A 25,104-nucleotide genomic window follows, 5' to 3' on the forward strand; every position below is an offset into this window, starting at 1 on the left:
ATGCTGCAGAACCTCCTTCCTGATGGAAGTAGTCTGAACAGTTGATGGCTGGGGGGACTGGAGTCCTTGATGGTCCTCCCCGCTTTCCTCAGGCAGCGCTTCCTGTAGATGTCTTGGAGGGAGGGAAGCTCACCTCCAATTATCCGTTCAGAGCACCGCACTACTCGCTGGAGAGCTTTGCAGTTGTAGGCGGTGCTGTTGCCGTACCAGGTGGTGATGCATCCAGTGAGGATGCTCTCAATGGCACAGTGATAGAAGGTCCTGAGGATGCGGGGGCTCATGCCGAATCTTTTCAGTCTCCTGAGAAAGAAGAGGCGCTGCTGCGCCTTCTTCACTGTTTTGTTTATGTGTACTGACCACGTAAGATCCTCAGCCAGATGTACCCCAAGGAACCGGAAGCTGCTCACTCTCCACAGCAGCGCCGTTGATGGTGATGGGGGTGTGTACTTCTCTGCACCTCCGGAAGTCCACTATCAACTCCTTTGTCTTTGCGACGTTGAGGGTGAGATGGTTGTCTTGACACCAGTGGGTCAGGGCGCTGACCTCCTCCCTGTAAGCCGTCTCATCACTGTTGGTGGTAAGACCCACCACTGTAGTGTCGTCCGCAAACTTCACAATGATGTTGGAGCTGTTAGTGGCTGTGCAGTCGTAGGTGTAGAGTGAGTATAGGAGAGGGCTCAGTACACACCCCTGTGGAGCACCAGTGTTCAGTGTGATGGGGAATGAGGTGATGCTGCCCAGTCTGACCACTTGGCATCTGTCAGACAGGAAGCTAAGGATCCAGCTGCAGAGGGAGCTGCTCAGTCCTAGATCCTGCAGTTTCCTGTCCAGCTTCGAGGGAACGATGGTATTGAATGCTGAGCTGTAATCTACAAACAGCATTCTCACATACGTGTCTCTCTTCTCCAGGTGTGACAGGGCAGTATGTAGTGTCAGGGCTATGGCATCATCAGTGGACCTGTTGTGGCGGTATGCAAACTGTAGAGGGTCCAGTGAGTCGGGTAGTGCAGAGCAGATGAAGTCTCTGACCAGCTTCTCGAAGCATTTGCTTACGATGGGGGTCAGGGCTACAGGTCGCCAGTCGTTCAATGAGGAGATGGTGGAGGATTTGGGTACAGGGACGATGGTGGCCATTTTGAAGCAGGCTGGGACTACAGACAGAGAGAGGGAAAGGTTGAAGATGTGTGTGAACACTCCAGCCAGCTGAGCCGCGCATGACTTGAGGACGCGGCCGGGAATCCCGTCCGGACCAGTAGCTTTGCGCGCGTTCACCTTCCTGAAGCACTTCCGCACATCCTCCTCAGACACAGCGTGCGCACTGACGTCATCCGCGGTGCGCACACTGTCCGGTCTCATGGTGTTCGCTGTGTCGAATCTAGCGTAGAATACGTTTAGATCCTCACACAGAGAGGCCGTGGTCTGTGGTGTGCTGGTTTTCCCTCTAAAGTCTGCGATCGTGTTTAGTCCCTGCCACATACTCCGAGGGTTGTCAAACTGTTGCTCCACCCTGTCCCTGTACTCACGTTTGGCTGCTTTGATCGTCTTCCGGAGTTGGTAATGTGCGTGTTTGTAGTCCGATGTGTTCGCGGAGGCAAAAGCAGTGCTCCGTGCCGCCAGTGCCGCGCGAACATCTCCGTTAATCCAGGGTTTTTGATTTGGGAAGGATTTAACTGTTCTGGATGGGACGACATCTTCCACGCATTTCCTGATAAATCCACAGACTGAGTCTGTGTACTCATCAATGTTCCTAGCAGCCACGTGAAACATTTCCCAGTCCGCGTGATCAAAACAGTCCCGCAGCGCAGACTCCGATTGGTCCGTCCAACAGTGCACCGCCCTCCGGGTTGGAGCTTCCCGTTTCAGCTTCTGCCTGTAGGCGGGCAGGAGCAGGATGGAGCGGTGATCTGATTGGCCGAATGGGGCGCGGGGGAGGGCTTTGTACGCATCCCGGAAAGAGGTGTAGCAGTGGTCAAGTAGCCGGTCTCCACGAGTGCTAAAATGGATGTGTTGGTGGAGTTTTGGTGAGACTTTCTTCAGGTTTCCCTTATTAAAGTCTCCGGCTGTGATAAACGCTGCCTCTGGGTGTGCGGTTTCCTCGCTGCTGATCGCGCTGTACAGTTCCCTGAGTGCACGGTCAGTGTCGGCTTGTGGGGGAATGTAAACAGCCGTAATAATCACTGCTGTAAATTCCCTCGGTAGCCAGAATGGCCGGCACTTAATCATCAGGTACTCCAGGTCCGGTGAGCAGAAGGATTTGACCGGGTGCACGTTCGCATAATCACACCAGCTGTTGTTGATCATGAAACACACACCACCGCCTCTGCTTTTCCCAGTAAGATCCTGTGACCTGTCCGCGCGGTGCACAGAGAACCCCGGCAGTTGTATTGCGGAGTCCGGTACTTTGTCCGATAGCCAGGTTTCTGTGAGGCAGATCACGCAGCAGTCCCGCATCTCTCGCTGGAATGAGAGCCGTGCCCGAAGCTCGCACAGCTTGTTCTCCAGAGACTGCATATTAGCCAGTAATAAACTGGGTAACGGTGGTCTGTTAGTGCGCCGTCTCAGTCGAACCAGAACGCCAGATCTTCTCCCTCTGCGTCGGCGTTTGCGGCCTCCAGGGCCAGAGAACAAAGGCGTCTCAGGTGAGATGAATGGGGGGTCTGCAAACGGAGCGTCCGTGTTGCAAAACTTGAACTCCGGAAAGTTATAAGAAAGACCGTCTTGTGTGTCTAATTAAACTCTTCCTGTGAACCTTATATCATCCTTTAATATGTTCGGTGTTACAAACTTGCAGAAGCACAGAAAAGATCATCAGACATTAATCTAATCAGTTTTCAGCCTTCATTCATATTGAAAAGTTGAAATCTTCCCTGCTAGACCCAAGTGCAGCGTTTAACACCGTTGGCCAGAACATTTTATTACAGCTATTATTAAATGGAGAGTCCTCTTCACACACTGAGGTTAATTATGAAGCTCCACAGGCTTCTGTGCAAAGACCAGTTCTGTTTACATTATACGTGCTTTAGAAGACATAGCATACATTTTCACTGCTATGCATATGATACCCGCTTTTATTGGTTAAACTGCCGGGATGTCTTAGACACATAATGAGCTTTAATTTTCTGCTTCTAAGTTCAGATAAAACTGAGGTTATTGTAACGGGGCGTAAAAATCTTAGAAACACTGGCTAACACGATCCTTACTCTGGATGGCATCGCCTTAAGCCGCCTGTTGCAGTCATTTGGCACATTATAAGTCAAATTGAAGCACACGATCCCAAAGCACAACATCAACATTTATTTATATACAAAAATGAAAATTATTTTTACAGAAAAGAATTGTAACTTCACAATATTGCATTAAGATGAGCAGACAGATTTTAATCTCAGCATCGTGCACACAGATTTTTCAGGACACTGGAAGAGTTCCTGCCGTGGATTTAGATGTTAGTGTTGTGTGGATGATCCCATTCTGTGATCTTTGTGTTACTAACACTGATGCTTTTACACTTTAGGACCCTCGAGACCTCTGCTGCTCAGCCGTCCTGATCGCTGCCTCCACTTTAACCAGAGGCTGTAACCTCTGATCATTTCACCTGCACCGACAGTAAAACTCTTCTCCAGAACCAAACGTGCCATAAACCCATCACAGCTTCATCATCAGCTCAGTCTCAGCAACATGCAGACGACCGAGCAGCAGAAACTCTGCAGGGAACGTCTGAAGTCTGTTCTTCAGTTTTCCCAGCTCACTGTTTATTGAACATGAGACAGAAAAATAACTTCACCTTTAATGTGAAACTTTTATCGCCTGTGACATGTTTGCAGGAAGTTTTCATGCTGTGATTTAGTGTCACAGCCATAAATATCACACAAGGTAAAAACTACCTCAAAAACTACCTCAAAAAAGTCCCAGCATCCTCTGTGTTTAGGGAGGAGCAGTGAAAGTGAAAGTGTTGATTCTCCGTTCAGAGCAGCAGGAGGAGGAAGGTGGAGCTGAGGCAGGCGAGTGCTAACATGAATATGTTTCTTCTTATGACATAAAATAATTCCACGCTGTTCGTGTCTGTGGGTGAAACGTGAGGCCGGTCGGCTCCTCTGAGCGCTGGTTTCCTGTAAGTAGAGAGGAAGTGAGTTCAGCTGAGAGAGCAGGAGGAGAGTGAGAGCTGTGCTGAGGCAGGTGAGTGTTAACACCGCTCTGACATTACTGTCTCTCTGTGGCGGGAACAACAGGCTCCGTCAGTGGAGGCAAAAATAATCAGACTTTGGTTTTTCAAAGGAAACTACTTTATGTTGGGAGAAGCCGCGCGCTCATTGGATAACGACTTGTCAATCTCAAGTTATTAGCCAATGAGCGCGCAGGTTCACAGTAAGACCCGCCCTTATCACGACGTCTTTTAAAACTAAAATGGCGACAGAAACTCGGTGAGTGGAGTTCAGGCTGACTTTATGAAAGTGCGACGTTTGAGCCACTTCCTGTTCTCAGTCCCGGCGTCCTGATCACCGAGGTTTCTGTTGCTCTGATATCTGATATTGATTATATCGGTAAACAGGCTGTAGGCAGAAACATCAGGTCTGATCTGAAAATCCCTTCAGAAACAAACTTTAAGAGTTTTATATCCGTGTGAGGCCGCACGCTGATTGGATAACCACCTGTCAGTCTCAGGGTATTAGCCAATGAGCGCGCAAATTCACAGTAAGACCTTCGTCATTCTTGTAAACTAAAACATCGACAGTAAAACTGTAACGTGTCCTGTGATCCATAAACACTCTGTGATGAATAATCTGAAGTCATTTTGAGCCTGACAGTAGTTTCCTGTCACAGAGCAGAAGCTGCAGGCAGTTTTTGGCACCTTTATATTTAATTTATTCCAAAATAAATCAATAAAGGTAGAAAAGAACTCTCAGTGACATTAAAAATCTATTTTTAAAGACAGATGTGACTAAGTGCAACAAATATAAGATGAGATGTTTACAGATATTTGAAGTATTGATCACATGTAGAACACAGAGCAGGTCCAATAACAGAGTCATCCTGCTCACAAACAGCAGTTTGGTTTCATGAGCTCACTTCCTGCAGTGATCCTCAGCTTCTCTCCAAAGGAGCCGTAACATGTGGGCTCCTCACCATGATGATGATCCCAAACACACTGAGTTCCTTCATCCACCTGATCATGTACTTATTAAATAATGTGATGGTTTTGGTGTTTTTTAAAGACTTTGAGCCTCTAAAATAACTGGTTTGGACTTTAGGGCCAAAGCTCCAACATTAGAAAGCCGTCAGTGTGATGCTTCCAGTACAACAGCACCTCTGAGTGTGTGTGTTTACCTCTCAGACTAACTCCACCCTGACATCAAGAAGATGGAGGAAGAGGACGGAGCAGCATCTGCAGCATCCAGCTGTGTGTCTGTGAGGAGTGACGGAGTTACACAAACACCTCCACCTTACAGTCATGGACCTGCAGCAATAATGTAAGAACACTACTAACTTTATTAGTCATTTCAACATAACCATGACAGAATCATTGATCTGTGATTGGTTCAAACTGTTTGATCTGAGTTTGCTTTTTATTGACTTGTTTTCTTGCTAAGATCTGAACTCTGTAAGTTTAAGTGAAGTCAGTGCAGCAGAATCAGAGAGAAGAGCTGAGAACAAACTGAGTTCATTCAGAGACAGAAAAACTGGCTGATGATTGGCTGACCTGTCAGCGTTATGAGGCAGACACAATATCACAGAGGGATCAGCTGATCATATGGCTGTCAGAGAGAACTGATCAGTTATTGATGTTTGTGTTTGCAGAGGTCAGAGGTCACAGTCTCCAGCATCCAGCTGTGTGTCTGTGAGGAGTGACTGGTCCAAAGAAATAGGTCCTCCATATTTCAGTCATGAACCTGCAGCAACAATGTTCTTCAATCATGGAGCTCAGCTGACCATGTAAGAGAGCTGCTGACTCAGAGTTCAAAGGTTGTTTCTATAAATGTTCTACCAGTGACATCATAACTTAACCTAACACTGGTCTGTGTATGAAGTATCATTTAGTGGCAGTTGTTAAAGTTGTATAATGATGATGCTAGTTTGGGGTGTATTTTCCTGCTGATGCAAATGCATCTACTTTGCCCTTTGTCTGGTGCTTTGGACAAAGACGTCCAATGAAACTCAGAACAACACAGTTTGCACCACCAGCAGGCAGAGGAAGTGGCTGACATCCAGAAATCCTACCAGTGGCTGAACAAAGCTGGACTGAAAGACAGCACAGAGGCACTAATCATGGCAGCACAGGAACAAGCTCCGAGCACAAGACCCATAGAGCCCGGGGTCTACATGGCTCTTTTTGGGGGGGTTGTGTTGTATTAACAGTGACTTTGTTTCTTTGGACCTGACCAAAATCTTTTGTTTTTCAGTTCAGTTGCAACATTGACTAACACTAATGCAGGGGTCGGCAACCTGCAGCTCTTTAGTCCTTACAGTGCGGCTCCTCGTGGTTTGGGAAAATAAATTAGAAGTATTTAGCTGAAGTGTATTTTATTTATGTTCTTTTTTAACTTGTAGTTCTAAATTGGAAGATTATTGTGATATTGAAATATAAAAAGAAAATTATATTTTATTATTTTTTGATCGTTCAAATAAGCGTCACACTCGTGGAAGCCGGTGTACCCGCCGAAACGCCGTGCATTTATCGAGACTTTCAGCCCCAGGTAGGCCAATTATGGCTCTTCGGATCCACATTATGTCAGCAGCTGTTCTCCACCGTGAACTATGTTAAAAACAAACACGCTCACGCCTCACAGACGACAGCTTACAGTCCTGTAAAGATGAAAGTGACTTCGTACAGCCCCGACCTGCAGACGCTGTGCGCAGAGGTTCAGGAGCAGAAGTCCCGTTGTAAACATATCACGGCAGACCCGACGGTGTTTGCATGAACACGCTTTTCAGCTTCTCTTTATTGACCACTTTTCACACACGGTTGCTGTACGCACACAGCCGGCTGTAGCTTTGCAGCTCACAGCCCGACACACACCAACACAACAGCACAGACGTTAAGGCGGCGAGGCGTGATTGCCGCTCAGGTGCGTCCGCCTCGCCGCTGCAGACCACGCCCCGCCACACACATTAACCAGGTAAAATACATATTTAGGCAGAATTTTGCAAATATCTATTTTTCATCTTTCAGCAGCATAGAGCTTTTTTTCCAATAATTTTTTAAAAGTCAGGTCAAGGCTCCAAAAGCACAAAGGAGATATAAGGGTGGCGGCTCACAGCAGCTTTTGTTTGCTACATCATTTTAGTTCAGCTGGGTGTCTTTCCTTTGGTTATATTTCTTTAAGAGTTCAAATGTGTTCATTACATAAATAACATGTAATTTTCTCTGTAGCACTTCATGGATTTCATAAGCAACACACCTTAGTTGTTCACACAAAGCATAAAGGTAAAAAACAGTATATACAGTGTTATCTTCATTCTAGATGTCAAAAAGTATTTGTGGCTCCCAGTGTTTTCTTTTGCGTGGAAACTGGCTCCAAATGGCTCTTTGGGTCCTGAAGGTTGCTGACCCCTGACCTAATGGTATATTTTTTTTAGCTGGATCGTTCTATAAAAACATGAATCAAATCTGAGAAAAGTTTCCACCTGACCTGTTGAATGTTATTGAAGCCAGAAGTTTGCCTTCATACTGTGTTTCTTGCATGCCTTTTGTGGTGTACTAATTGATGTGAAATGAATGCAATGTGGTTGTGTTTGCAGAGGTCAGAGGTCACAGTCTCCAGTATCCAGCTGTGTGTCTGTGAGGAGTGACTGGTCCAAAAACACACCTCCATATTTTAGTCATGAACCTGCAGCAACAATGTTCTTCAATCATGGAGCTCAGCTGACCATGTAAGAGAGCTGCTGACTCAGAGTTCAAAGGTTGTTTCTATAAATGTTCTACCAGTGACATCATAAATGATTCCTAATGGTGGTCCGGGTACGATAATGCTAGTATCAATCGTAGTAGTAATGCAATCCAAGGTAATGATTTCTTCTCTGTTGCTGTGAACGTCTCTGCAGCCGTCTGTACTCTAATCTGAGACAACTATTACTGACAGAAACCATCACATCATCCAGTTTGTGTGTTTGCAGCTGCTTAAAAGATTTTAAACAGAGATTAATCAGTAATTCATGTGATGTGTTTGTGTTTGCAGAGGTCAGAGGTCACAGTCTCCAGCATCCAGCTGTGTGTCTGTGAGGAGTGACTGGTCCAAAGGAAGACTTCCTCCAGGCTTCAGTGATGAACCTGCAGCAACAATGTTCTTCAATCATGGAGCTCAGCTGACCATGTAAGAGAGCTGCTGACTCATTTACGGGTGTTTGAAATTCTGTGACCACTTTGTAATTTTAGTTTATATTTTAAAGTGTTTTTATTTGTAGTTGCCTGTATTTTTATTACACTGTGTGTAACGTGGTGGTTTGTGCTGTTTGGGATTGTTTTGGTGTATTTGTGTCAGAACATCAGATAAATGATTTCATCACATTTTAAAAGAAAGTATCAGGATAATAATCTGAACTGAGTCATCAGAAATAGAAAGATGGTCTCAACAGGCCACTGAGCTGATCTCCAAAGAAATGCAGAAGATTGAAGAGTCCGAGGCTGTTTATTTGTCACAGGCATCGTCATACACGTACAACACAGTGAAATGTGCTGAGCTGCTCCTGTGACTGGACAAAACATTAGAAACAATCATTAAATGAAATAATGAAACATTGTGCAGATGTAATGTTAAAGTGCTTTGTGCCACATTAGCACAGCATGTACTGACAGAGCAGTGCAAGCAGAACAAAGAAAATGAGCAAAGTGATGTAAACAGAGTAACTGAACAGAGTGAGCAGAGTAATATCAGCAGTAATGAAGCAGCAGGATCAGTGTAGCAGCGTGTGACGTCATAATGAATCAGGTATGATCTGAAATATGACAGTGAGACAAGAACATGATGTAAGGTCCTGTTTAAACCCTGATGGTGATGCTATGAGGGGAGCATGTTCTGATTTAGGACTTGGATGGTCTGAGGATAGAAGCTCCTCTCTGTTTGTGTCCTGATGGTGCAGAAGCTTCTGCCTGATTGTAGAAGGAGCTGAAGCCAGCATCATCCCAGAGGTGAAGCTCCTCTGTGTGCAGACCTGAGGTCAGATTCCTCCAGGCTGATGTTCAGGATCTACAGAAACGTGTGGTTGTAGTTATTGCTGCACTGTGTGCTGACAGCAGATCCTCAGAACAAAGCGCTGCACACGTGTTCTTTACAAACATCTGTACATATAAAATATGGATTATGGCAGTGAATGAACACGTTTCTGTCATTTGTTTCATTGGCTTCTTTTTTCTGCCTGTGTTCATGTGATTAATGTCTAACACATAAACAGGTTTGTAATCAAACATCACATCATCAGGGAGGCATCATGAAACAAAGTTACTGCTGGAGGCTGAACTCAATTTGGTGGCAATGTTCAAAAATATCACTCAGATCATTTCAAAGCTTTTAGTTCTTCTTCTTCACTTCTGTAAAATAATAGAAAGGAAATCAGAACCCAGAAGTTCACTTCCTGATGACTGAACTCTTTCAAAATAAAGCTGAAAGCTCTGAATGTGACACCGCTGCTCCACCACAGTTTTTAGAGGAGGTCAAAGGTCAGTTCAGAGTGATGGATCCCAAACTTCCAGTACATCCAGTGAAGGACATAATCAGCTCTGTGATGAAGGCTTTTACTGTGGAGTTTGTAGGCTGATCACTCTGTGTTTAATAAGACAGGCAGGAACAGCAAAGGAAACTTGGATTCTGAACTCAAACACAAGTTTCTCCACTTTGACTTTTCTCTGTGACCATCAGAGCTTCTGCACAGTGTCATCAAATCTGGATGTTTGTCACTGACAGTCAATGATTTTAGTGATAAAGAAATGTGTTCACAGAGGGAGGAAGAGGAAGAGGAGTGGTGTCTGTGAGGAGGAGCAGCTGTCCTGCTGTGCTTTGTGTCAGGACGTCCTGAAGGATCCAGTCTCTACCAGCTGTGGACACTGGTTCTGCAGACAGTGCATCTCCTCATACTGGGACCAGTCTGCTTCATCAGGAGACTGGTCCTGTCCCCAGTGTGGAGAAAGATCTAGAAGCAGAGCTGGACTGCAGACAGCCAGTCAGAGCAGCTGTGTACAAAGTAAGACTGAACATCTGTCTGCTGATGGACTCATTTCTGAAAAATGGACTTCTTGTTGTTGTTCAGACATTGAAGAGTTTTCTTTCTGTTTTTCTTTCTTTCAGCAGATGTTGGTCTGCAGGAGGTTTTAGATGAACATAAGATCAGTCTGAGGAGGAGATGTGAACGTGTGACTGAAGGAAGTGATGAAACAGGAAGTAGAACCCTCCTCAACAGGATCTACACTGAGCTCTACATCACAGAGGGACAGAGTGAAGAGGTTCATAGCCAACATGAGGTGAGGCAGCTGGAGACAGCTTCCAAGATGGACGCCCTCCATGACACTCCAATCAGGTGCCAGGACATCTTTAAAGCCTTACCTGACCAACAGAGACCCATCAGAGTGGTTCTGACCAACGGCGTGGCTGGTGTTGGAAAAACCTTCTCAGTGCAGAAGTTCACTCTGGACTGGGCAGAGGGCTTGGAGAACCAACATGTCAGTGTGGTGGTTCTGCTTTCATTCAGGGAGCTGAACCTGATCAGAGATGAGCAGTACAGTCTTCTGGAGCTGCTCCATGTTTTCCATCCAACATTAGAGAAGGTCACAGCAGAGAAGCTGGCTGTCTCTCAGCTTTTGTTCATCTTTGACGGCCTGGATGAAAGCAGACTTTCATTGGATTTCACCAACAGGAAGCTGCTGTCTGATGTCACACAGAAGTCATCAGTCAGCCAGCTGCTGACAAACCTCATCCAGGGGAATCTGCTTCCCTCGGCTCTCGTCTGGATAACTTCCCGACCTGCAGCGGCCAATCAGATCCCTCCTACATGTGTTGACAGGCTAACAGAAGTACGAGGCTTCACTGACGCCCAGAAGGAGGAGTACTTCAGGAGGAGATTCAGTGATGAAGAGCTGTCCAGCAGAATCATCTCCCACATGAAGACATCCAGGAGCCTCCACATCATGTGTAGAATCCCAGTCTTCTGCTGGATCACTGCTACAGTTCTGGAGCACATGTTGACTACAGAGCAGAGAGGAGAGCTGCCCAAGACCCTGACTGACATGTACTCACACTTCCTGCTGGTTCAGACAAAGAGGAAGAAGAACAAGTACCACGAGGGACATGAGACGAGTCCACAGGAGCTGACGGAGGCTGACAGGGAAGTTCTTCTGAAGCTGGGGAGGCTGGCGTTTGAACATCTGGAGAAAGGAAACATCATGTTCTACCAAGAAGACCTGGAGCAGTGTTGTCTGGATGTGACAGAGGCCTCGGTGTACTCAGGAGTTTGTACAGAGATCTTCAAAAGAGAGTGTGTGATCTTCCAGAAACCAGTCTACTGCTTTGTTCATCTGAGCATCCAGGAGTTTCTGGCTGCAGTCTACATGTTCCACTGTTTCACCAACAGGAAGTCAGAGGTGCTGAAGGACTTCCTGGGAAAAAAATACAACGAGTCATCTCTGGATGATTTTTTGATGGAAACACTAATAAAATCCCTCCAGAGTAAAAATGGCCACCTGGACCTGTTTGTTCGCTTCCTTCATGGCCTCTGTCTGGAGTCCAACCAGAGACTCTTAGGAGGTCTGCTGGGTCAGACAGAGAACAGTCCAGAAACCATCCAGAGAGTCATCAAGAATCTAAAAGAAAGGAAGACAAAATCCTCTCCTGACAGAATCATCAACATCTTCCACTGTCTGATGGAGATGAACGACCTCTCATTACATCAGGAGATCCAAGAGTTCCTGAAGTCAGAGAACAAATCAGAGAAGGAACTCTCTGAGATCCACTGCTTAGCTCTGGCCTTCATGCTGCAGATGTCAGAGGAGGTTCTGGATGAGTTGGACCTGCAGAAGTACAACACAACAGCAGAGGGACAACGTCGACTGATTGCAGCTGTGAGGAACTTCAGAAAGGCTCGGTGAGTCCAGATGTGATCATTAATATTATCAATTAGTGATAGTTTAGTTACTCAGTCACGCAGTAATAAATTCTGCTTTATTTTGTGTTCACAGTGAAGAGTTGTTTTCATGCTTTTAAAAATGTTTTGTTTTTTATCAGAACACTACATTTGTATTATTCTGGCAGAGACCTTGGTAGGAGAGTGCACCTTCACATGTATGTGGGTGTGTAACTGTGAGTTTTTCACCACGTCGTCGGTTTTTAGTCTTACGCTGAGTTTGCAGTCTGACATGTTTTATCTGTGTGCTGTTTCCGCTTGGTCGTGTTAACACGGTGCAGCAGACAGTAATGAGACTGTTGCTCATGTCTGTGCTGCTGTTGGTCTGTTAGCATTGCTCCTTAGGAGAGAAGACTGAAGTGAGACTTTACAAAGAACGTGTTTGTAGTAAAGTGAAACTGTGTGAAACAGTGAAGATGGTCCAAAGCAGCCTCTGTTTGTGCTTCTGATCACTGCTCTTTCTGTCTGATGTTATTGTCTTTATCTGGGCTCTGATTGCACTTTCTTAATTTTTCCAACTAATTATTGAACGTGTGAACAATCACATTATCTGTGACATCATCACCATCAGCATATGTGCTTCAGTTCTTTAGTTTTTCTTTCCTCTGTACTAAAGAGCTGAGATGGACAGCAGTGTGCCAGCATACATCCAAAATTAGAGTCAAAGGTCACTGCAGGTCATTATTTTTATACTGTCACCACTCGTGACTCCGCCCCTTTACAACAAAAGTCCCACAAACAGCGTGTGAGGTCACGAACACACCACAGCATCACCAAGTCACAAGGACGAGGCTCTGACAGGGACGACTCACAGCAGGAAGAGGTCAGTCTGTGCCCGTTGGCAGAGTGTTGGGCGTGATCACGTCGTATCTGCATTATTTGGTACGATCATCATAGAAATGATCAGAAATCATCACCAGACGAGAAGCTGAGCTTTGATTACTTGATGCCAGCATCATCATCATCATCCCTGGTGGTTGGTGACGTGTAGCAGCAGTGAGTGGGCCAGAGTGATTTGTGTGTTTGTTTTTCTTAAAGTGGATTGTTGAGTCATTCTGGCTCGTTTTGGTTTCACAGCCATCCTCCTCACCTGGATGCTGACTTGCCACTTAGTGAGAGCTCTGTGGAGATCTTCAGGTTCGCCAGTATAGTCGAGAGTCACTTTTATTCTTTTGGGACCCGACGCTGGAGATGTGGAGCTCACAGGGGCCTTACTTGCCGAGTTCTTCAGCGTGATTTCTCCACGGTGAACAGGTTTACCGTGGAGCACAAGAAAGCTGACCTTATTGCTTCGATGGAAACGGAGTAAGGCCGAGTTTTAGGACCACGGTAAGAAAAATATTCCCGATCATTTTAAGATAAAGTCGAGGTTAAAGTCAAAATTGTATTTGGAGAAAAAAGTTGAAATGTGGAGATTTGATGTTTCAAGACAAACTGCCAGGTTTGCTGTCCCCTCTACAAAACGCTTTGTTTAGATGAGTTAGTGAAACAAAGTGATCCACCGTCTTATGATAATGATAATAACTTTATTTCTAAAGCGCTTTCAAACAAAGTGCTGAACCAATATTTCATCATCCAGTTTTGCAGCATCCATCCTCTTTATTGTATGAAGGTGGAACCATCGATAACCTCGCATCCGTCCATTACAAGACATTTGATTTTGTACAAATCTTCCAGATTTGTGTTTTTCAGCTTTCTGCACCATCCTTTCAGCATCTTTATACTTTTCACCACACTGTGTTTATATAACACATGGATGTGTAACAGGAATCATTTCCCTTCTTTAGCTAACACCACTGCTGAAGTTTCACTGACTCAGAGAGTACAGCAGCTGTGGCACTTTGTCCTGAAACAGCAAATCTCCACATTTCTTCTTTATTCTCAAAGTCATTTTCACCTTTAATGTTGAAATTAAGGACATTATTTTTTCCTTAATGTGGCATGGGCCTTCTGTATAACAGAGACCCAGCAGTAACTAGTGAAGCCCAGTGTGAGGGTCTCTGTCTTTAAAATAATGAGAGCTGGTGATAAAGTGGTGGTGAGGGAATCACGGCTGAGACTGAACTTCGATCCGCCTCCCTGCATCCTTTTTACTTACCAAGAGAGTTTCCACAGATCCTTGTTACTGATGTGTACGTTCAACTGAGGGCGAATGTGGAAGTCGCCACTCAGACCACAGTAACGTCACACCAGACGCTCCCAGTTTATTTTGTCATTTTAATCAATGTACAGTTGGGAGGTCGCTCGCTGACGTTTGTTATGGCTCCATCAAGGAACCTAATAAATCTTTCTGTAGAGCTCTCTGTGGCATGTTTGACTGAAATGTGTTTTATTTGGTTCCCGTCATGAAATCTGTCTTAAAGAGAACTAAACCTCAGTGCTGGTTCTGGTGTGGTCAGCGAGTCCATCCAGACCCTTCAAGACTGTTTTTCTTGGACTGATTAGGACTTATTTCAAAATGCTTGCTGTGACTTGGATAAATTTACAGACTGTGACAGCGAATATTCATTTTTGTGAGGACCTCATAATCCCAAGAGGGTAATTTGTATATGTCCAAATGATAAGCTTTGGAAAATATTATTAATTATTAATGCCTGAGTTTCAGAGTTCCTGAGATTTGGGAGGAATCTATTATTGTGTCTAAATCTATAAATATTTTTGGCCTGTTGCTTGTTTTGTAATCAAAACCTGAGAAACTTTTGTGTGCCAAAAACAGAACGTCCTCCTATTGGCTTATAGAACATGCAGGGGTGTGTGCACTGTGCTCCACATAGTTATGAAGATCTTGATTAACCACATTAGCGTCACATTAGTAACTTTGTCCTCGACAGCTCGGCCATCTTCAGAACCTGCCCGGGAATTGAACTGCACATGTGCACTGGCTCCAGACGTGGGGTTGTCCTGCATAGTCAGTGGTGTCAGTAGATCATTAAGTAAAATAATATATAACTCAGGCACGTGCAGAGGGGGGGGGCTAGAGGGGCTTGAGCACCCGCCCCTTTCCTGATGGGTGCCCAAAGTGCCCTTTTGTTGAGGCAACTTTTTAAAAAAAAATTATTATTTATTTTTATGTGTGTGTGCGTGCGGAGTCCTGTCTGTGCCCCTCAACAATAATATTTAACTATTAATCACAGTTTTGCTAAATAAAAGGATCTGGCTTGCATCAGTCACATGATCACATTTAACCAATGATCGCCCTTGACGGCAGAACGCGCTGGTTACGAGCCGGGAACGAGCTCACAAAGAGCACGCGCATTTGTTGCGGTCCGGAGCTGTAGGAGAAACAAGAGTTAACTCAGAGACACAGACTGATGCGACAAACCCAGTAAGTAGCTGTACAGCGTACACTGTAGTGTATAGCACACAGGAGTATTAGCTTATTACGTACACGTTGGTAAGTTGTCTTGTGACAATTTGACGAACTGAAACAAACGAGCGTGCTGTGTGTGCAACAGCGCGACAAACATTACCTGTCCTTTTATTAACTGCACATGTAGTGCTGGTCATAGCTGCTGGCTACCTGTGTAAGGCTGTCATGGGTCTGTAGCTCTGTCACCGTTTTAGGGAACATATTTAGTTTTAAAGTATTTAGAACATAGTTTTAAAGTAAGTTTCCGGGCTTTTCCTGCCTTTCTGGAGGGATTATATTTCACTAAAAAACGATCTAATATGCATGTCCACATAATAATTATTATAATTATAATATATTAAAAAAACACACGCTGTATTTTAAAGAACATACTTTAAGAAGCAGATTATATTAGATTTATATTTTAAATAAGACAAAATTTGGATTTTACAGCAGTAACATTATTGTATCTCTACAGTTTAAAAATGTAATAAGCTTTGCCCCTGCACAGAGTGGATAGTGAAACAAATGCAATCATCATAAATACATTATTTCATATTTATTACTTCCCCCTCCTCATTGCTTTATTATTGTAGCTCTAGTAATAAATAATAATGTAAGGATTCTGGATCAGCACCATGATGCCCATAGTATATACAGTATTCTGAAGAAGGTCTAAAACGTCACTGTGTGTGCATGTGTGTGTTTTATGTATATGGATTTTTTTTTTTAATTATTACTCATGATATAACATTGTCTAGACATGCCTGGTAAGGACATGAGGAGGAAACAGCAGGAGCTGTGTGAGGCTACTAAAGGCAGTGCTATAACATTTTTCTGTCATCATTTTATTATAGATTAAGTGCTGGAGTTGTTAGGTGTGGATAATTAGATTATAGTTTATTGCAATAGCAAGTTGTGCCTTGTTCTCACATAGACAGCAAGTGGAGAGTGATGTATGAAATGATGGGATGGAAGGAAGAAGAGAAGCAAAGAGTGATTCACAGGCAGAGCCTAATTTCTTTCTCACAGTTTTTTGTTGCCTTATGGTTCCAAGCGCTGTCACCAATCTTTGCATTTTGTTATTATCTCATGACACTTGTTTAATCAGCTACCATCTCTCCTATGGACTTTTTAATGTCTAGAGTCTCAGATAAACACAGCCCTGCCCTTCCCATATTAGATTCTTGATGAATGTGTGTTGTTGTTATTCAGCCTGGTTCAATGTGCCCCTTTTTAACTTTGAGCACCCGCCCCTTTAAACTTCTCTGCACGGCCCTGATATAACTAGTAGGGGTGCAACGATATTCGTATCGATATTGAACTGTTCGATACAGTGTTTTTGGTTCGGTACGCATATGTATGAACAATACAAAATTTGTAATTTATTTTATCAACTTTCCTTCTGACGATGCTGTCTGTGTTGAGCGCTCAGTGAATCTGCGTTCGACAGCATCATCAGAAGGAAGAGCACAGGGCAAGCTAGCGAGACAGAAGTTAAGCTCTCCTTGCAACATGGCAAATTGAACCTCCCCCACCCTCATTCAGATCTGGCGTTTGGAATTATTTTGGTTTTCATATGACGTATGACCCTGAAGGTAAGCACGTCATTGACTAAAGTAAAACAGTATGTTGGATGTGCCACGCAATGCTTAATTACATGGGTGGGAACTAGTGTGTTAGCGCAGTTAGCTCGTTAACGTGTTGGCCGTCTAGCCCCATGCACGGCGATCAGGGGTAGCTCGTTAACGGAGATTTGCCGTGTTGTGGCGTTAAGGTCATTTCAACGAGATTAACCTGAAAGCACTAGTGGGAACACAACGAATATGACTGCACATTTACGCCGACATCATCCTAGTGCACAGACAAGTGGAAGCAGACAAAAACAACAAGCATGCATACTACAAACTTTACCCGAGTCATTTAGACAGCCGTTAGCACATGATTCTCCTCATGGGGACCTGATATATTTAATATGCTGCTGAGAATATAGCCCAGAAGAAGCATATAGTATAGCTTTTATTTTGGAAAGAGACATTTCTCTGTAATAAACTCTCTTTTCCAAAGATGAGTTATTCCTCAATCAGATACAGGGCTCGCAATATCGCTAGCCCGACATCCCGGGGCTAGCGATTTTTCCAGTCGGGCTACCAAAATCTATCTCTGCCCTGCCCGTCGGGCTATTGTAGGAAGGAAAAATATATGTCAATGCTTTTGCATTCTTTCGGAAATGTAGCTGGGTAATTATGTCATTGGCATCGGTGAGCCACTGTCAATATGTGACATATTGAAATCGCATTTGAATTTGCGCTTGTTTTTTGCTTTCATTTTGCAATCGCACGAACTGTGTATAGAGAGCGACAGCACTGATTGGTGAGTGATGATAATTTGCGCACCAATTCCTCTGACATCGTCTTATCAATCCTTAGCTTACTATGCAAACAAGACAAGTGAAATCTCCTGCAGTGAGCTTAAACATGTGAGAGGTTGATCGCGCAGAGAATCGCTGAGCGTTATGTGAGTGCGTGTGTAAAAGCAGCAGGATATATATTTTAGTTTTGCTGAGCCAAATAAGACAGGTCAGGGTGAAGAAGTGACAGCCAAAGAAAAGCTTACCACAAAACGGAAAAGTAATGACAAATCAGACTATAAGGCAAAAAGAAAGTGCAGCTTTATGGTTTCATGGACAAAATAATTTCTGTGGCTGCGATATGATGAGCTAAATAACCAGGGGTGCACATAAGTGGTCCGCAGGTGCACATTCGCTGTCAAAAATAAAAAACGCGCACAAGGGTTAGGGTTAAATTTAAAAACTGTACTTTTCAGTTAAAATATATATTTATAATTTTAATAAATGACAAATTAAAAAGGCATGAACATTTTTTTTTGTATCGAAAAAATATCGAACCGCGACACCAAAGTATCGAACCGAACCGAACCGTGAATTTTGTGTATCGTTGCACCCCTAGTAACTAGATTCCTTTGAAAGAGCAACCATGGACGACAAAGCTGGGCGGAGTCTGCTCTAAGACACCAAATGAGCAAATGTTTGCTGACCTGTATCAGTGATCACCTTTTTGTTGGCCTGGTCCCCCAGTCCTCCCACTCCCCCCGGTCCTCGGTGGATGCTGTCACTTCCTCTGACACTGGCTCACCATTTATGTTGTGTCAAAAATCAAACGTGAAGATCTAATTTACTCTAAACTCTCTGACTGTTACTAATATAGTCATAAAATATGCAACAACCACTGGAGATGAAGCTTCAACTTGCAGAAAATAGTTTATTAAAATCAGTTTGAATAAACCCAAGGCTCAGAGCAAAAGAGACAAAAGCGCCCCCAAGTGGTCAGACTGTAGACGAACAGAATAAACCCTATCAAAGACAAACACGCTGGAAGCATCTTTTCTAACACTCCAGTATTTATTAGCATTTATTATAAATTTATTGTGACTTTGAAGACGTTCAGTGTTTCCTTTGGTATAACGGAGGTCTGACTACAGTCCAGTAAACACACTGATTAGGATTATAGATTAAACTGCAGTAATACTTTCACAGTGTGCAGTGATGCACAGGTCCGAGTGGTTTTACACTGAAATTCTCAACAACAGGAAACTATAAGAATTTGTTACTCTAATAATAAACATAGAAGAAGAAAAACATTTTTCATTTAGAGTTGATGAATATAAATGAATTTGAACTTTACAAACCAATCAAAGACAAACTGATCCATGTGAGTTTATAACAATATTCAAAGGCTGCTGCTGGACACAGACAGGTAACATCATTTTGACTTGCTGTCACCTGGATCTGGAGTCATAAACACTGAAGCGCTGAACATTAATACAAGTCTGTTTCTGCCAACTAGTGATAAACCTGCAGACTAATGGCTCAGAAAGCTAAAACGAGCCAATCATTTCTGTGTTTAGTTCCCCTGAAATCAGATGTGATATCAGCAGCTCTGAGTTCATTCATCATTATTGTCCAGTGATGACATTTCTGCTCCGTTTGGTGACAGTCAGCAGATTTTTCCTGAGTGTGGACGTGAACAGTCGTACCTGACAGCAGCAGGTAGCAAACAGAGATCGTCTTTCCAGCTGGAACTCTTCACTGAGCTGAGCTCATTCAAAATGTCCTGGAGTCAGATTCAGGACAGGAAACAGTTCAAATGTGCGTCTTCACTCTGACTCTGGATCAGATCTCAGTGACAGACTGTGGACATTATGGAAGCCTAAATGTGACACCATCTTCCTCCTTCACTGCAGATTAAATCCAAACAAAGATTCTCATTAAAAGTCTGCAGGTCTGAGAGAGACTGAATCGTTGTGTCATGTCAAACACAGTAAGAGGAGCTGAAGCACAGATGTGAAGAGCAGATGTTCATCAGATTATGACCTCACTCTGTTTTGTCTTCATATACATTCAGTCTGTGTTTATAATGCAGATTTTCTGCTTTTATAATAACACATTTTATATTTTCTGTGATCACAGACTGACTCGGTGTGGACTCTCAGGGACTCACTGTGAAGTTGTGGCCTCAGCCCTGAAGTCCATCCCCTCCCATCTGACAGAGCTGGAGATGAGTAACAACAAGCTGCAGGATTCAGCAGTGAAGCTTCTGTGTGCTGGACTGGAGAGTCCAAACTGTCGACTGGAGACTCTGAGGTGAGTTCACTGACTGCAGCTGTTGTTGTTTTTCTATATTTCTGATCTTTGATATTTGAAACGTTCTTTAGTTCCTAAATGTTCAGGATGTGTCTGAAGACAAATGTGAAGACGTTTGAGTGCTTTCAGAAATGTTGTGTCTTTCCAAACGACTGAACAACAGTTTTCCTCTTGGCTCCAAATAGAAGTGACAGACTTGAGCAGGGTTCATTTAAAGGCTGACAGAAGTGGAGTGGTGACGGGGAGATGTTTGACAGGACAGCTTTTCAGCCTCCACAGGTTCATGTTGTGCTCCATCAGTCAGTGAAGATGAAGTCAGTACTGGTGAGGCTGTAGAGTGTGTGAGGGATGTGAATGAGGCTGTTGGAGAGCTGATGATAGCAGATAAAAACAGGCTGCAGAGACTTTGAGCTTTTGTGGAAACAGACAGAGAAAAGAAAGATATGAATGTCAAAGCTAATAAAGGTGAAGTTAGGAGCTGTGATGATGTTCATGTATCAGAAGCTGATCTGGCTGCTACAGAGACGACCCACACAGCTGCTGTGGTGAGGTTTGTGTTAAAGCAGAGGAACACAGGCCCAAACATGACAGCAAAGCAGGTTTCAGGCTCTGTGAGAGGATTTCAAACAGAAGCTGGAGAAGAGAAAGGACTACAGAAAGAAGGCAGCTGAGACCAGTCCAAGTGTTTCCATGGAGCCCAGTCTAACATTCATTTATACACTAACGTACAGAAGTGAACGGGAAAATGAATCCATAGTTTCAAATGTAGAAATAGTTCTCAGTTCATTTACAGAGTTTAATACATTTCATGAGGAAATGTTCAAAACAGCAGCTGAGAAGAAATCTTCTTCACAAAGTTGGATCCAATTCCAATAGTTTGTGATGCACTTTAACGCAGCGTGAGCAGTTCACTGCCTAACCCCACAGAGACTGTCAGTCTGGACTTTTCTTTATTTCTATTGGCTGTCAGTGAGATTTCAGAGCAATCAGAGACTGTGGGTCTGTGTATGAAGTATAATTCATGTGCAGTTGTTGAAGTTGTAGAATGAGAAATGGCAGTTTGGGGTATTTCCTGCTTTCATTGTCCTGCTTGTGCTGATGAAAATGTTTATTGACGTGTGAATTCATTCTTCAACGCTCGATTCTGCCTGAACAATGTGAAAACTTTGCTTTGTGTAACACAATTCAAAGCACTGAAGCATCGACTTATTTCATTATCCAACAATGAAAACAGGAAACACAGACAGCTGGCCTTCAAAGTAAAAGCTGCTCCTTTTGAAACATGTTGGTGGTAAAATGTTAGAAGAGCTGAAGCACATAAATGATCTACGTGCCAAAATATTAAACACAGTTGATATATTTGTGTGAGTGTTGTGATTCAGGTGTAGATGTAATAATGTACATATAGCAGAGTTTCCTCTTCTAGATCAGCTGATCAGAGTCAGGCCAATCAGCTCTGAGCATGCTCAGTCTGAGTTATGGAGCCACATACTATGATTCACCATGGCAACGGCATGAGCAGAGGCTCCGTGTGAATCCAGAGGAGCAGAAACATGAATGATGACAGTAGATGTTTGTGTGAAAGTGCTGGAAGCAAATGAGTGTGTGATGTTCTTTCAGTGTTGCACTTTGTAGACGCTCCCTGAGCACTGGTCTCACAGCCAGCTGCACATAGAGACCAGTGTTGTTAGTCCAGGTCAGAAGATGACTTGTTGGAATGAAAATGAGCTTGTAGTTTGTCTGCTTTAATAATGTGACTGGAAAAAGGTGTTGGACTTCAAATATGTCCATTTCTTTCACACTTCACCTTTAAAAGTGAAGCCATGTGGTTCCTGGAAGGAAAAACACGACTTTTTCAAGTCTTTGTCCTGTTTTTATGAGAAATGTACGACTTTAATGTGAAACATTCAGAGTTTTTTCTCTTGTTGTGTTTGTTTGAAGCTGCTTCCTGTTGGCTTCAGCTGTTTGGAGTTTCCATTTTCTAAACTTCTACATTCTGAACCTTCTTCAGCTCTGAACAGATGATGAAACACTGAATGATTTCAAGCACTTTGTCTAATAAACTTACATCTTTCATTCTTTATACAGATTGGAGAGCTGTGGTTTGTCAGAGATCAGCTGTGATTATCTGGCAGCAGCACTGAAGTCCAACCCCTCCCATCTGAGAGAGCTGGAGCTGAGCTGGAACAACCTGCAGGATCCAGGAGTGAAGCATCTGTGTGGTTTCCTGGAGAGTCCAGGATGTAAACTTGAAACTCTGAGGTCAGTCAGCATGTTTTAGTTGTGCTGAGATGAATATGATGTGAAAGTTGTGCTGACACTAAACTGCAGACATCAGGCTGATATTATACTGATCCACACTGAGGATCTTCATGGTAAAGTCTGTTTTCTTCTTCTCTGGTTTAGTCCATTGACTGCAGCAGAACAATGTTCACATTTCAAACAGTGATACTCAACGTATGGCCCGCGGCCCACACGCGGCCTGCCCACCTTTCCTGATTCAGAGAGAGGGGACCCTGATTAACTGTGTAGCTTCTTCCTCACAGTTCTAAGTATCAGACACAACAATGAATAATCCACAGCTGACTGTCTTTAGCAGGTCAAAGGTCACGGCACACAGCAGACAGTCAGAAATATTCTAACTCTGATCATTTATCAGTTGTGACACTGTGAGACTTGATCAGAGGTGTGATCATCACAGCAGAGGCCTTTGTGTCAAAGTCACTGAGGATCAAACAGAAACACATGAAGCAGATTTTCCTCTTCTGGCTTTTTATAGCAGATAACCTTCAAAATATTCTGCAGTCGATCAAAAACTGAAGCAAACCATGAAGCAACATGTGAACATGAGCTGATGCTGCTGAAGTGAAGCAAAGTTACAGAGGTTTGATTACAGACACAGCTGAGAGTTTGTAATCTGTCATCATTTTAAAAAGTTTCCATGGAACAGCAGAAATGAGGCTTTACTGTCAGAGGCCGACAGCACTGAACACAACAGCAGACTGGTGGCTAATAAACAGTGAATGATGCAGAAACAGATGTTTGAAGCTGTTCTTGGAGTACACTGAGAGAGAGAGAGCTGTGCAGGCAGGAACAGCCAAAGTCAGAGAGAATTCATGAGCATATTTATCAAACGTGAAGCAGAGTTTGGATCTTCTTTTGCTGCTGCTTCACTCAGTTTTGGTTGGAGACAGATGAAACCTGCAGCTTCAGGATCTGTGAGCTGTCCACTTTCAGCCCCGACGGCGTGTCCGTGTACGTGCCGTCGAGTGAACGATCCACGCTCTGTGTTTCCATCTTTGTGTGTTTAGCTGCTCTCATTTACTGTTTTATCTGTTTGCTGCTTGTTGAAATAGTTTGTGAGCTTTAACCTGAGATTCTGGCAAAATACATTTATATTAAACATCGATTCAGGATTGAATGAATCAACATCGTTTTATTCAAATTAAAACCATTTAAATGGGAACATGAATTTTTTACAGCCGCCTCTAATGCTGGGTAATGTCAGCTGGTCCATGTGCAGCTGGCTGTGAGGCTCAGGGAGCGTCTACAAAGTGCAACACTGAAAGAACATCATCCATAAATATTGAGTAAGAACTGGACTCTCATACAGCGAGACTCAAATGCCTTTAAACATCAGCTTATCCTGCTGATCCAAGTCCAACACTGAGTTTGTAAAAACATGTTTGTCAATCATTTTGTTTGGTTTCTGAGGAAAAAGATTCAATAACTTGCTGCTAATACACAACATTTCATCATATTTCCTCATAACCCTCTTTTGTCTGACCATTTGATCCCATTTGAATTTGCAATAAAGGATCCACAGAGTTTGGTGACAATAATGACAGTAGATGTTTGTGTGAAAGTGCTGGAAGCAAATGAGTGTGTGATGTTCTTTCAGTGTTGCACTTTGTAGACGCTCCCTGAGCACTGGTCTCACAGCCAGCTGCACATAGAGACCAGTGTTGTTAGTCCAGGTCAGAAGATGACTTGTTGGAATGAAAATGAGCTTGTAGTTTGTCTGCTTTAATAATGTGACTGGAAAAAGGTGTTGGACTTCAAATATGTCCATTTCTGTCACACTTCACCTTTAAAAGTGAAGCCATGTGGTTCCTGGAAGGAAAAACACGACTTTTTCAAGTCTTTGTCCTGTTTTTATGAGAAATGTACGACTTTAATGTGAAACATTCAGAGTTTTTTCTCTTGTTGTGTTTGTTTGAAGCTGCTTCCTGTTGGCTTCAGCTGTTTGGAGTTTCCATTTTCTAAACTTCTACATTCTGAACCTTCTTCAGCTCTGAACAGATGATGAAACACTGAATGATTTCAAGCACTTTGTCTAATAAACTTACATCTTTCATTCTTTATACAGATTGAGTTTCTGTGGTTTGTCAGAGATCAGCTGTGATTATCTGGCAGCAGCACTGAAGTCCAACCCCTCCCATCTGAGAGAGCTGGACCTGAGCTCCAACAACAAGCTGCAGGATCCAGGAGTGAAGCATCTGTGTGGTTTCCTGGAGAGTCCAGGATGTAAACTTGAAACTCTGGGGTCAGTCAGCATGTTTTAGTTGTGCTGAGATGAATATGATGTGAAAGTTGTGCTGACACTAAACTGCAGACATCAGGCTGATATTATACTGATCCACACTGAGGATCTTCATGGTAAAGTCTGTTTTCTTCTTCTCTGGTTTAGTCCATTGACTGCAGCAGAACAATGTTCACATTTCAAACAGTGATACTCAACGTATGGCCCGCGGCCCACACGCGGCCTGCCCACCTTTCCTGATTCAGAGAGAGGGGACCCTGATTACCTGTGTAGCTTCTTCCTCACAGTTCTAAGTATCAGACACAACAATGAATAATCCACAGCTGACTGTCTTTAGCAGGTCAAAGGTCACAGCACACAGCACTCTGTGAAACAGTTTGGAGCAGGAATTCTTGCACATTTACAAACTGACACTGCTGCACGGCATGCTGGGTAATGCTAGCTGCT

General features: G+C 43.6%; 1 protein-coding gene across 1 annotated transcript; it reads left to right on the forward strand.

Annotated features, from left to right (window-relative positions):
• Positions 1-5,040: 5,040 nt before the first annotated feature.
• Positions 5,041-24,703, forward strand: LOC146608823 (protein NLRC3-like). Its single transcript, XM_085348902.1, has 8 exons — positions 5,041-5,465; positions 5,794-5,928; positions 7,735-7,866; positions 8,172-8,306; positions 9,929-10,170; positions 10,275-12,063; positions 19,941-20,114; positions 24,484-24,703. The coding sequence occupies exons 1-8, from the start codon at positions 5,356-5,358 to the stop codon at positions 24,677-24,679; spliced, it is 2,913 nt and encodes a 970-aa protein (XP_085205028.1). The 5' UTR covers positions 5,041-5,355; the 3' UTR covers positions 24,680-24,703.
• The last annotated feature ends 401 nt before the right edge of the window (positions 24,704-25,104 follow it).

This window comes from Diplotaxodon limnothrissa, linkage group LG23 (assembly GCF_057381915.1).
Source record: "Diplotaxodon limnothrissa isolate DT_005_m linkage group LG23, D_limnothrissa_male_GT1.1, whole genome shotgun sequence".
Taxonomy (NCBI): Eukaryota; Metazoa; Chordata; class Actinopteri; order Cichliformes; family Cichlidae; genus Diplotaxodon; species Diplotaxodon limnothrissa.